Genomic DNA, 13,488 nt, shown 5'->3' on the forward strand with positions numbered 1-13,488 from the left:
TCCGAGAGAAGAACAGTCAGAGGTCAGGGACCATTTATACCAAACGCCTCTGCCTGTCGTCGCTGACTGCAAACAGAGGGGGGGCTGACAGCCAGACACTGCCTCAGTGTGTGCAACTGTGTGTGTGTGTGTGTGTGTGCACTTCAGTGTGTGTGTAGGTTAAAGGTGAAATCAGGAGGGTGTCTGAGAGCAACAACTTCATTTTGACCGATTGTCACATCTTAATGGAGTGTGTGTGAATGTGTGCGTGCTCTTTTTTGTTACCTTTTAGGGCTTTTTCAAGTATAAACACTGTGCTTGTCAGGACCAGTAGACCTTATGGGGACCAAATCTTGGTCCTAACTTCATTTCTGAGCTCCTGGTTAAGGTTAGCGGTAGAATTGTAGTTTAGGAATAAGAGTTTGCCTCAGACAAATTCATACTTTGTGCCTTTGCCAGTCCTCTGGGATCTGCTACAGACCTCGTGAAGTAAATCTCCCCATCCACCCATGTCCACAAGGGTCCACACAGACCCTTATGTGGACGTCTGCGTGAAGCCCAACATTTGTGACCGCGCTTACTGTATCTGTTTACTACGCAAGCTCCTGGTACAATTCACCCAACTACTGGAATGGAATGGAGTGTGGGATCAGGTACACGTGTGGAGTACCAGACCAAGGCAAAACCTCATTTTAGTGTGAATGGTACCGGGGGCGTGCACATGTGACCAGAACGAGAACGCAACACAGAGCAGACACAGGACGGAGTCCTTCAGGAGGTCCACAATGGTAAATGGTCTGTATTTACATAGAGCTTTTCGAGTCTTCATGCCCACTCAAAGCACTTTACAGTCATTCACCCATTCACACACACATTCAGTGCATCTACAGGCATGCATGTCTCTGCTGCCACAGTTGTCAGGAGCAACTCAGTAACAATTGCCCAAGGACACTTCAGCATTTGAAATGTAGATCGAACTGCCGACCCTCTGGTAAGTGGACGACCCGCTCTTCCTCCGGAGGCACAGCCGCCACCAAAGAAAGGAAGTCAATGTAACGTCCTAATAAGGATGGCTGAGCAGACCCAATGTTTGTGTGTGTTTGTGTGTGTCTGTGTATGCAAGTGTGTGTGCATATGACCCACCCCAGTATTGGATGCAGCACCAGGCAGTGTGGTTTGTCCAGGCCTTGGATGACAGCATTTTTAAAGGAGCCGTCTAATCTGGCGACGTTGATCTGCCTCTTATTGGCGTCGTAGCTGGTCCAGAACAAGTTCCTGGACACCCAGTCCACTGCGAGACCGTGGGCGTTGGGCAGATCTGAAAAACACACGGAGTCATTAATCAGCCTTCTCAGTCGTATTATGTATCTGAAAGAAAAATCTAAAAGGTCTTTGACCTCTTGTCAAATTTATAAATCAGAGAGAAAAAGGAGAAGAACTGCAGCAAAAGACATTTTCACCCTTCACTGAGCCCCTCCCTTCTTTTTTCACTGTTGCTATGCATGTTCAGCTTTTCACTGAAGCACATCAGCTTACTGTGACAACTGTGGCAGATTTAATACTCTAAAGTTCTAAGTAATATCTGAAACAGTGGTTCTTTGATTTCACACAGTGGTGGAGAAAGACAGGCTTTATCTGCTTTTTAATTAAGAATAACTCATAATTTGATTGAAAAACTTCATCCTCAGGTGACTTTTTTAAAAAGAAATTCATAAAAGAATAATGTTAAACGGTCTCAAATATGTATTTCAGGTGGTGAAAGATGGAGGCTAAAGCTGCATGTCTTAGCCATGAAGACACCATCCGTCAATTGCTTTGCTTTTCACAGCATCACTCTGACGAAGGCTTGATGAGCACTTTGCTAAGCGCCTGCGCTCTGATTGGATAATTGCTGTTCAGAAGAAGGCTTTACTGAACAATGATTTGTACTTTTCTATACAAATATAGATTTGTATATAGATGGATTTATATAAACTCAATTTATTATCAATTCTGTTTTTAGTCTCTAGTGGCAGGAACACTTTCTGAAAGCTCCTTATTGCAAGAAGAGACCGAAACACAAACAAAAACATAACCTTGTTGGCGAAGCTATATCTATAAGCACTGAAAACAATGAGTATGGTGTGTGCATTCTGCGACGTTGTCTCGTCCGTACCAGCAGAGACCACAGTCTCAACTCCAGTGCCGTTAATGAAAGCTCTCTTGATGGTCTGAGTGCGGACGTCGGACCAGTAGATGCGGTGCTCCAGAGCATCGTAGTCCACCACGGTCACGTTGTCGATGTCGGGCACAGTGAAGGAGATAATGTAGTTGTAGTACGGGTTGTCGATGTCCACTCCTCTGATCTCGATCTGCCGGGCGTAGAGCAGGAACTGACGAGACTCTGCGGGGGGGAGAGGGGGAAAGATATTGACATGCATCCTTCAGTAAATCTCCATCCAGCATTAAACGTGTGTAATCAAGAGTTAAACGCAGCTTCAAGTCAAGAGTCAAATACACGAGTACACACTAATACCAGAGCTGTGTATCGGTGGTTGCAGCACAGCTGGGTGCGTCTGCACATTATTCCTGCCACTTGCACAAACAGTTAATCCAATTGCATCTCTGACTCGGACGATTGTGTCCGGCTGGGTAACTCGACGCTGCAGCCGTGCATTCAGTCAGTGCAGATACACGACAGCTGGATCGGTCTCAACAGTCCTATCAACATTTAACTGAGTGCAGCTTAAGTGATAGACAGGAAGAGTGGGGGAGAAAAAGAAAGGGAGACGGGGAGAGTAATGACAGTGTCAGGCTGCATTGCCTGGACCAGAGGAGGTGGGCAATGTGGAAGGTTGTGGCTGATACCTGCATCAGACAGAATGGGGCTCTCCATTCCATTACCCCTGAAGATAATAGAAAGTGCTGCCCTGAATACTAAACTCACACGCTGAATAAACAGGCCCGCGCTCCCTTTTCACACACAGACACTTCAATGCGCACCAAGGTTGTCACAGCAATAGCACCTCAAAGCAAAATGAAGTCCGGATTGTTTAATCCTCTCTTTCACACACACACACACACACACACACATATACAAAATGCACAGTAAACAATTCTGCAAGGACAGGGATTACAATGGTATTCAACAAGAGTTTTGCCCAGACAAGCAGCTCAAAGGGCTCAGAGAGAAATCAAAAGTATGTTGTCTACAGTTGCCGCATTTAATTATGCATTTCAATACAAGTGTGTGCGTTCAGGTTTACCATAGCATGTGCGCTTGTCGGGGCCCAGTTTCATGAGGTGAGGGCAGGAGCACGAGAACGTCTGGTTGTAGTTGATGAGACAGAGATGAGAGCACGGCTCCTTCCCATCTTTAGCTTCACACGGGTTGGGAGCTGGGGAGATGAAACAATCATTCAGCATGTGTTTTTACACACATTATACAAGACATCTAATGCACTTCTGTCCGTCCCCAGGAGAGATAACTAACTTGTGACTCTCCCTGAGGTTTCCCTGGTTTTTATCCCTGTTGAAAGGTGTTTTTTGTTGGTTTTCCTCATCTTAGCCGAGGGTCAAGGGCAGAGGATGTCTCACATTGTACAGATTGTTACCGCCTGGGAGAAACTGGGTGCATGTGCAGCTGACGTGACGCGTGACGGCTGGATTGCTGCAACTCGCACACTTTGTTCTCTACACAGGGGACGTGTCTGCTGCAGAGCTGCGACATATGGTTTCTGGTTTGACTGTAAATTTCCTCAGATAAATGTACGGCTATGCACTCAACTAAATGCCAGGAATCTACAGTATGAAGCTGTACATCTTCAACAATAAAAACCTTCGGAGTGCTTTTACTGTGAAACAGGTACAGGTAGTGTTTATATTTATGGTTGTGAAATATTCAGCAGATAAAATGGGCTATCAAATACATGTTGTTTTGATCTTTTTTGCAAGGTTGAGAGGGGTTGTCATGTGTTTCTCACCCTGAGGCTGTCGGGATGGATGGTAGACCTGGAGGTCAAAAGGTTGCGTGTTGGTTCTCTGCACTACTGTGACGTTGCTCCCCGTCCACTTGTTGGCCTTGGCCAGTGTGTTGGTCCTCCAGTCCGTCCAGTAAACCTCTCCCCCGTACATGGTGACGGCGAAGGGGTGCGACAGATACTCGTGTCCCCTCAGAACCTCGATGAGCCCCGAACCGTCATATTTGGCTGAATAAATGGCATCAGATCTACACACAGCACAATCTTCAGTTAGATTTCTGGGCATCACTAAAAGTTGCTTTTTAGCTGTTTTAATAATGTTCATGTTCTGTGTCTCCTGTGTGACCTGGCATCGATCCAGAGGATGCGGCGCTCTAGATAATCCACAGTGAGTCCATTGGGCCAGCCTCCATTACCAGTCTCCTTATGGATGGTCTTCCTGCCTTCTCCACTCATGGACGCAGCTTCAATCCGTGGCAGGCTGGCGTCCCAGTCTGTCCAGAAGAGGATCCTGCAACGCCACAACATGGAGTTATTCAAACAATGAGGTACAATAGTTGCGGGATGAGTGTGTAACCCATGGTTATTGTATCCAAAAATGTTCCCTTTAAGATGCTGTAAATGAGCGTTGTCTGATAAGGAGATAGAATGAGCAGTGCGGTGGTTACCCGTCCCGGGGGTCCAGGGCTATAGCTCGAGGGTGCTCCACCTCCCCAGCCAGCAGTGTAGTCCTCATGGTGCCGTCCAGCTTGGCTACCTCTATCTGATCCAGGTTACTTTCCACCCAGTAAATGTTTCCTGCGATCCAGTCCACAGCCAGACCCTCGGGGGTCGCCAGTCCGTACTGGATGACCACATCGAAGCTAGTGAGAGCTGAGAGGAAGGAGAAGGAAGAAGACAGGAGAGACAATCACACATCTTCTTCTGTTTTATATGTTGTCTTTCTTTTCTTTCTTTCTCTCTTTGAAATTCCTTTCTGGGTTTTTTTTTGCAATTCTCTCCCTCCTCCCTTCCTTCGGAGCAGTGCCTGTCTTTCTTTCTGTCTGTCTCTCTTTGCAATTTACTTTCTTTATTTTTATCAATTCCATCATTCCTTCCTCCCTCTTCCTCCCTCGGCTGTGTTTGTATCATCCCTCGTTGTGTAAACCTGCTGGAGAGCTCAGATCTAATCACATTTCATTTTGCTCCTCAGTAAAATAAACATCCCTTCAGGCCACTTTAAGTTTCTTAATGAATCCACACAGTATTTAATGTAATATAAAATGTATGAATCAAAGCTTCCAGGACTGGGATCTGCTGATGGCAGCGTTTCAGATTCCACTGTGAGGCACCGATTCATTTGGCTTCAACATTTACAAATCATGTAGATGCAATCAAGTTATTCAGGTTTAAAGCTAACATTGCATCACTAAGTGTAATTCCTTTAATCGAATGACTCAACGCTATGTTTGGGAGACAACACACGTTAATGTAATAAACAGAAACATAACTAAATGCAGTAGTGGCAGAGCAGGGGGTGTGATAAGGCATTTCCTGAATGGGCCTCAGAGAATGTAAATGCATGGTGTCCTGAGAGACCAAAGAACCGTCTCCTCCAGCCTTTTTCAAACCCTTTTATTTTCCTTTGTGTCTCTAATCAGTGGGACGGGACGTGTCTGATTATTGCTGTTGAGTCTGTAGCAATGAAAACACACACTTGCTATATGTAGCCTGTTGGCGGCAATCACTAACTGTTACACACAACAACCACATGCAGACACATACACGTGAATGCAACATAAGCATGTGAGCATATGAACTCAGTTGCAAACACTCACCGCCGTTCTCCGACAGCTTCCCACGATAGATCTTATCCTCCACCACGTCGGTCCAATAGAGGGCGTTCTGGCTGAGATGGAAGTCGAGGGCGATGGTGTTTCTCAGGCCTGGTACCAACACGCTGAACTCTCCCTTATTCAGATCAATGCGGCGGATCTCGTGGCGGTTTGAGAAGATGATGAAGGGCTTGAAAGGATCTGGGGAAAAAAGAAGCGGAATGATCAGCGGCCATCTTAAAATGTAGAACCACGCAGATGGTTCAGAGTTAAAAACTGATGATTGTTACTGAGAATACTGCAGAACAGCTCTGCTGGAAAACGCTGCAGCCATGTTCCCGTGCAGTGTGTGAAAGTGGGCCTGTGTTGAAAGAGGCTCTAATCCTGGGTAATTAAAACACAGTGTAAATAAGACAGGAGTTATCTGCACCTAGCAGGCAGCAGCTAGATGAATGACAGGGCGCTGCTGGAGAGTCTCTAAGACCAGGAAGTGAAGAGCACAGTCATAAACCCATGTTTCCTCATTGGCCAGTTGCTGCTTTAGGAGAACTATACTCTTTATGTATGCTAAATCAATAAGTCCTGCTCTCCAATTCAAAGACTTGAATAAAGAGAGGAAAAATACCCTCATATCAGTTGTTCAGCTTCTTCACTGGTCTCTTTTCACTTGTCCCTGATCATCCTCCCCTCCTCCACTGTTCCTCACCTGTGCTCTTGCAGTTCTCCATGTCAGGCTCCAGCTCCCAGCCTTCGTAACATGAGCACTTCACACTGAACTTGTCCTGTTCACAGCGTTGACTGCACTTCAGGTGTTTGGCACAGAAACTCTGGATCTGACAGGTCTTGTTGTCGGAGCCTAACTCCATGCCGAGCGGACAGGAGCAGATCAAACCCTCGCCAGGCGCCACCGTGCAGTTATGGCTGCAGTCCCCATTGTCCAGTGAACACAGGTCTGCAACACGGAGAAAATCAGAGGATGACTGATGCATGGAGAAGCTACAAAGACCTGTTATCAAACCAGCCACCATCTGTTTTACTCAGCCTGGCTACTGCTGTGTCTCTTACCACAGAGTTTCTCATCAGAGCCATCTGGACAGTCGTCTTTGCCATTGCAAAGTTTCTCCGACGGCAGACAGATGGTGGAGTCGTTGGCGCACACATGATGAGAGAGCTTACACACCAGCGCCTCACAATTGTCCTCGTCTGAGTTGTCCTCACAGTCACTGTCGCCGTCGCACACCCAGGCTTTGCTGATGCAGCGTGCTATGGACAGAAGGCAGGGTAACTTTAGAAACAAACTTTGTGTACCTCACACAGAACTTAGTTAGGAGTATGGCCTCCTCACCAGAGTCCCTGCAGCCAAACTTGACAGCTGGATCACACATGTGTGTGACCCCCTCGCAGTTCTTCTCGTCACTCAGGTCCATGCAGTCAGTGTCGCCATCGCAGCGCCAGCGCAGGGGGATGCACAGGCTGTCCATACGACACTGAAACTCGTCGGTATGACAACCACCTGGAGGACGTGTGGCTGTGAACAGAAAATCATTATGAGACTCAAAAACGAGATTCTCCTCAGTCATAGCCCTCATTAACTAATACAGTACACAAAGCCTTAAGCAGAGATGATGTGTAATATATATATATGAAAAGGGGACAATAAAAAGTAATGAGTGTGTAGCAACACGTCTCATCAGCAGATTCAAGGTCAATGATTTAGTTAAAAACCCAGAGCTGACAGTGAATCACTCGTCCTGTTTGTTAACTCTTAATAGAAGGACAATTACTACTAGATCAACAAAATATCAGGTGTTGTTATGATATCAGTCACTCTAAATGTCTAGCGAGCGTTATTACGTGTCAGCTGTGTTACCCATTAGACTGGTGCCAGTGTGACTAATAGGCACGAGGGACCGATTACACCTGCTGACTGAAATGTAAACACAAGCTATGATTTTAGCGCCGAGCGTAAATCATGGAGTAAATGACAGTGTAGAGACTTTAGCTTTTATTAATGACTAGCTACTCAGAGTTATTCTTGGCGACCGGGGCCCAGAGTGTGTAATGCACCATGTGCAGCCTCTTCTGGCTTTTTCATGTCCAAGTGTGAGATCAGGAGAAATGCATTATCATACATTATTAGTGTGTTGAAGCCGAGTATCAACCGTCCTATCAGCTGCAGCAGCTCATATTTCTACACAGCAACTATAACTATGGCCGTGCATGACTATATATAGATTATTCAGGTTCAGATCTGAATGAAATCAATGTAGACTGTAATCTGGCCTCAAATAACTGCTATTGAAACAAGTCTTTTCTTGGTCTAATGCACCATTAACCCATAACAGCTCGAGTGTTACGATCATTACATTTTGAATGGCTTCAGTCACCACAATTACAGGTTATGGCCAAATCCTGCCAGAGTGCAGCATGAGACCAGTCTACCAAGCAAGTGAGGGCTAAAAAATAAGACTTAAGTAACAAGATTTATTAGATAAACTATCTCCTTTCATCTTTATATAGAAAGGAATGAAAAATCCTGTCGTTTTATAATGAAATTGCTGAACAAATTTAAACTAAAACGACCGCACTGGGGTTATATGCCTTTGCAGATTCACTGCAGTTCAGTCAACATCCAGTTTTTTTCCCAGATTAATGAGGTCACTATGACCTTTGACCACTAAAATGTCATCAGTTAATCTGTGAGTCGAAGTGAAAACATTCCCTGGGGGGTTCCAGAGAACACATTTCTTTGCATTTTGTGTGGTCACAGTGACGTTGACCTTTGAGCACCAATTTTTTATGAATTCATCTTTGAGTCCAATTAAACATTTGCACCAAATTTGAAGAAAAGCTCACAAGTTGCTCTTGAGATATTGTGTTCATGAGAATGGGACGGACGGATGGACAACCTGCAAACATGCCTCTGGCTGCCACTGGCGCAGAGGCTTAAAATGTATTTCTGAATTTTTCTGGATTCCTTAGAAACATTTCTTACATACAGTCATCTGCTGCAGTGAAGAGTTTCCTCACTGTGAATGGAGCAGATACCACCTGACGGTGCAGGTTAAGACACTGACCCTGATTGGTGCAGTTTGCGTGCGTCTCGTCGCTGTAGTCCCCGCAGTCATTATCTCCGTCGCAGGTCCAGTAATCCGGTATGCAGCGGCCGCTGTTGCATTTGAACTGAGCGCTGGAGCAGGAGTGACTACAGCCTGCCTCATCACTGTTGTCCCCACAGTCATTATCTGAAAAACAAACACAGTCACACAACACCCACGCTCTCACATTACACCACTGCCTCAGAGGGAAATAAATAGTGCATATATCAATTTGCAGAAAGTAATTACTTCTTTCACAATTAACACAGTGACAGTGACTATGAAATACAAATGAGATAGAATGTGAGAGATGAGAGTTCAGATAATGACAGAAACTGCATAGATCACACCATGCACCATGAGGGAATGTACCCAGCTGATACATTAAGCTTGGCAGCAGAGCTTCAGAAGCACTTTAAGGTCCAAATGTTAAAGGGCAAAATAACACATGACTTTCTATACGTATGACATCTTACAGTAGTTGATTATAGCTATTAATGAAATAAATCTATGTTCTGTAGATAAACTCCTATGATCATTAAACTTGCATCCAATTAAATCTACTCTGAATTAAACCAAGTTTCAATAATTTAATTGCCAACACAGCAAATGCAATTTGAGGTTTCCATGTATTTAGCTGACTGAGTTAGCTTTTCATCTTGTTTCAGACCTGTGTGCAGCAGACTAAATAAATGAATTGCAGCAGTTTTGGCCTCAGCTTGTGGCCGTGTTCAACTAGCAGAAAAGCAGCAATGATCTCTCTCTGTTTCAACTCCTAAAGAGCTATAGGCTATAGCGTCATGGCCGTTTTGGTGCATGTTGATCTATGCACTAACCGGGCAGGTTTGGACAATGCAACTCATCAGAGCCGTCACCACAATCCTTTTCTGAAAGACAGAATCAACGGAAGACAGCAGAGTGGGCGACCGGCACAACACGGAACAAAACCAACAAACACAGAACAACAACAACAGCAGCAGCAACAACAACAACAACAACAGCAACACACACCAACATACAGGGTGACAATAAAAGAGGAATGTGTGCCAATATGAGGCTGGTGGCAAAACATGCAGAGAAAGGTGTGACACAGGGAAGCAAGGGGAGGCTGATGTCGAGGAAAATTAAGAGCAGACACTGACCGTTATCACAGCGCCAGTTAATGTTGATGCAGCGTCCGTTGTTGCAGGTGAACTGGGTGAGGGGGAAACATGTGGGGTAGGCTGTGGACAGAACGAGAGGTCAGACATGTTGCTGCTCATGTCTCCTAAAATCTGAAAATGTCAAAGGACCTAAATCACCCTACAGCAGAGGTGGCAAAGTACACACATTCTTTACTCAAGTAGAAGAACAGATACTTGTCCAAACTAGAAAAAACCAGTGCAGTTTTACGTCTACATATTTTCGTATAATGTAACTAAGTATTTGTATATTGTTACTTCCCACAATTTGTATTTTTGCTACTTTCCACTTCTGCCCTACAGCTACTGTATATTGTGAGGAGATGTTGACCAACCACAGGAGGCGGGTTCATCCGACCGATCGCCACAGTCATCATCAAGGTCGCATGTCCACGAAAGAGGGATGCAGCGCCCACTGGCACATGAGTACTGATTGGGTGGGCAGGTACGAGCTAAAATAAAAGACGACACTCGCGTCACATGTGAACAAAGAAAACTGACAGATTCTAGTATGTGGGTATTTGTGTTTGCGTACCTGAGCAGGTGGTGTTAGATTCGTCCTCGTCGTTCCCACAGTCATTGTCGCCGTCGCACAGCCAGCGCAGAGGGATGCAGCGGTTGTTCTTGCACTTAAATCTGTCCGTGGGGCAAGTGTGCTGGTCTGGAAGAGAGGAAAGGACGCATTAGATGTCAAGAGGGGAAACGGAGGGGAGAGGAAAAGCCATGTGAGGGCGGCAAGGAATGGAAAGGTGAAGGAGTGGAGAGTCGTGACGCTGTGGCAGATATTCTAGCTGCGTTGGACTGGATTTCTGTTTTTGTCAGGAATGGGAACGTGTCTGTGCTTTGACCACAGACAGACAGAGAGCTTTTCCAGATTCACAGACACTGCCACATTCCTCCTCGCACACAAAACTCACTCACTGTGTACTCGCATACACACACAATTTGTGCATATAAACACACACACGCACGATTCAAAGTCTGCTCTCTCATTTCATTGTTGGCGTCACCAGGCTGTCAAATTCAGACTGCCAGAGGTCATTTGACTCGGTACCAACACAAGTATGGAGTTTCTTTCCTTTCTTTATTCAAGGGCGTGCTCTTTCATTTTGAGAGCATTATTTCTTCATTTCACATTCAGATTTTGAAATGCGTCTCCTAAAAACCATGCCCTCGCTCTCAGATAGTCTCTGTTAGCGTGTAAAATCGACTCTGCTCCTGCTCAAATCTGTTTGTGGGAACTGTTGGGTTTTCTCTACAAACTTAAGGTCTCGACCTTATCATGTCATGATTTGGCTGACAGAATATCTTTTATTACAATCGATTCTTCATTTTCGCCATGGACCTTTGTGTGAAGCACTTTGTAACCTTGTTTAGATAAGTGCTATACAAATAAAGTTATTATTATTGTATGTCTGCACTCAGAGTCCTTCTCCTCGCAGCCAGGCCGCTACTGTGCCCTCGAGAAGCCTCTGCTCTCAGAGTTCTGCATCTTGATCTAGGTAGGTACGTTCACTTTATATGTGTGGGTGTTAAAACCTCTTTGACACCAAAATTAGCTGGTATATCCAGTAAATGTAAAAAAAAAAAAAAAGGCTTTACCATTGCCAGTAGGGTAGTTTGTCTTTCTTTTTCCCCCCGGTGCATCATGTTTGACGTCACAACGCACTGAAAACTGAGGCGCCCTCTCACCTCGCTCTCTTGAAAAATTTGCATGTTCACCTGTGTGTTTCCATCACAACCGATCGGACCCTGAACTAATAATTCAGTCATTTGATGTAGGATGGAGAGTTGATTGTATCTATTACTATTGCAGACAAAAGCCAGATGTTATTGGGTTTTTGACCAGTGGAAAAGGGGCTTTAGAGTGTGGACACCCAGACCAACCAGTCAAATCCGGTCCAGATGGTGTCTGTGTACGTGTATGGAACTCACGGCACAGCTCAGGAGCCTCGTCGCTGTTGTCCAAACAGTCATTGTCTCCGTCACACTTCCAGCGCTCCTGGATGCAGCGGTTGTTCTTGCAGGCAAACTCTCCAGGCTGGCACTGAGGAGGGGGCACGTAGGACGGGTTGGCTGTGGAGGGAGAAGTGGAGGAATAAACACAATGTGAAAAAGAGGTCACAGAGAGGCAGGATACAGTCTTTGATTTCAAGACGCTGCAAAAGGGAAAATGGAGGGGGTTTGTGGAAAAGAGCAGTTACATGAAAACTAGAATACCATGAAAAATGTTTGCCCACCCATACTCGGATAAACATGAGCTGACCAGCAGCTACATGAAATTCAAGACATACATGGGAACACATATATTTTATTGTATGTCTATTATATCTTAAGATCCACCTGTCTTTGACTTGAATGGGGTTAGGCAACATAACAAGAACACCTTGAATACTCTGGACCTCACACAGACTGCGTAACATTGTGCTGCTGTTATTGTGGCCTCCTCCGGTGTGTTCACACAGTCACTGTCACACAGCTTGACTCATCTTTTCCACCATACTGGAAATAAAACCCCCCATACCTCCATGAGAAAAAGCCTTCAGTCTGGCACACTGAAAATAACATGTATTCACATTGGCCTTTCTCTCACCTTGTGCATTGTAGAGTTTGAAACTGTGCATTTCTAGTGTTGTTTTGTTGCAAGTTTATTCACAGTAAAATTTACAATACACAATATATATATATATATAATATTTGTTTATTACAACTCATATGGTGTTTTTATTTATATGAAGCACTCTGTGACTTTGCTCAAGGACAGATGCTCTGCTAAATAAATTTAACTGACTGACTTAATTTCAAACACACCCACCCACAATGCATTCATGTCTGTACCTTTGCAGCTGGTGTTGTCGGCTGGGTCTAATATCTGATCTTCTGCACAGGCACACTGTCTGCCCTCTGGTATGGCCAAACACAGACTGCTGCAGCCTCCGTTGTACACACGACATGCATTAGAGCCTGTGGATGAACACACATGAATGTACACATCATTTCTTCCTGACGTTTGAACTAACGTGGATAAATGGTTGAATAGAAGACCAATCTCTGCGTGATTCGTCGCCCGTTACCTTGCTGCTGCTGAGCATCGTACATGCGGATTTCAAAGATGGGCGGTCGCTCGTTGCGCAGCAGAGTGGAGATGCCAGTTGTTGTGTCCAGCTTGAAAATGCTGCCGCTGCGGTACTCGTTCCAGAACAGGAAGTGTTTGTAGTGGCACAGACCGAAGGCGTGGTTCAGTTCCTGACCTTCGTACACCGTCTGGTTTGATGTGAGGAAAACAAAAAGAAATAGAATTGTGATGTGATTTAATTTGTTTTTGTCTTCTATAAGTTTATGTGAAAGTTAATTATACTTCACATCTAACACTGGTGGCTAGCTGCAGCTGAGACTGACTCGTGATTGGTTGAGTGTGGAAACTCACTATCGCGGCTCCATCACCCGATCATTACTA

The 13,488-nt window shown here is 45.1% G+C and overlaps 1 protein-coding gene across 3 annotated transcripts in view; it reads right to left on the minus strand.

The window, feature by feature from the left end:
- The window catches only part of LOC117761668 (low-density lipoprotein receptor-related protein 1-like), a 100,812-nt gene that overhangs the window by 31,398 nt on the left and 55,926 nt on the right, over positions 1-13,488 (minus strand). For all 3 annotated transcript variants that reach the window (XM_034585764.1, XM_034585763.1, XM_034585766.1), the window contains 17 exons: positions 13,106-13,295; positions 12,870-12,995; positions 11,967-12,107; positions 10,567-10,692; positions 10,367-10,483; positions 9,993-10,073; positions 8,830-8,997; positions 7,098-7,280; positions 6,818-7,015; positions 6,459-6,704; positions 5,756-5,953; positions 4,607-4,811; positions 4,285-4,449; positions 3,942-4,186; positions 3,225-3,356; positions 2,135-2,362; positions 1,123-1,297 (listed from right to left, as the gene is read on the minus strand). In XM_034585764.1, coding sequence (XP_034441655.1) covers positions 1,123-1,297; positions 2,135-2,362; positions 3,225-3,356; positions 3,942-4,186; positions 4,285-4,449; positions 4,607-4,811; positions 5,756-5,953; positions 6,459-6,704; positions 6,818-7,015; positions 7,098-7,280; positions 8,830-8,997; positions 9,993-10,073; positions 10,367-10,483; positions 10,567-10,692; positions 11,967-12,107; positions 12,870-12,995; positions 13,106-13,295 — 2,924 coding nt within the window. The remainder of the gene's footprint in view (positions 1-1,122; positions 1,298-2,134; positions 2,363-3,224; positions 3,357-3,941; positions 4,187-4,284; positions 4,450-4,606; positions 4,812-5,755; positions 5,954-6,458; positions 6,705-6,817; positions 7,016-7,097; positions 7,281-8,829; positions 8,998-9,992; positions 10,074-10,366; positions 10,484-10,566; positions 10,693-11,966; positions 12,108-12,869; positions 12,996-13,105; positions 13,296-13,488) is intronic.

The sequence above is a fragment of the Hippoglossus hippoglossus genome, chromosome 5, assembly GCF_009819705.1.
Source record: "Hippoglossus hippoglossus isolate fHipHip1 chromosome 5, fHipHip1.pri, whole genome shotgun sequence".
In the NCBI taxonomy this organism is placed as follows: domain Eukaryota; kingdom Metazoa; phylum Chordata; class Actinopteri; order Pleuronectiformes; family Pleuronectidae; genus Hippoglossus; species Hippoglossus hippoglossus.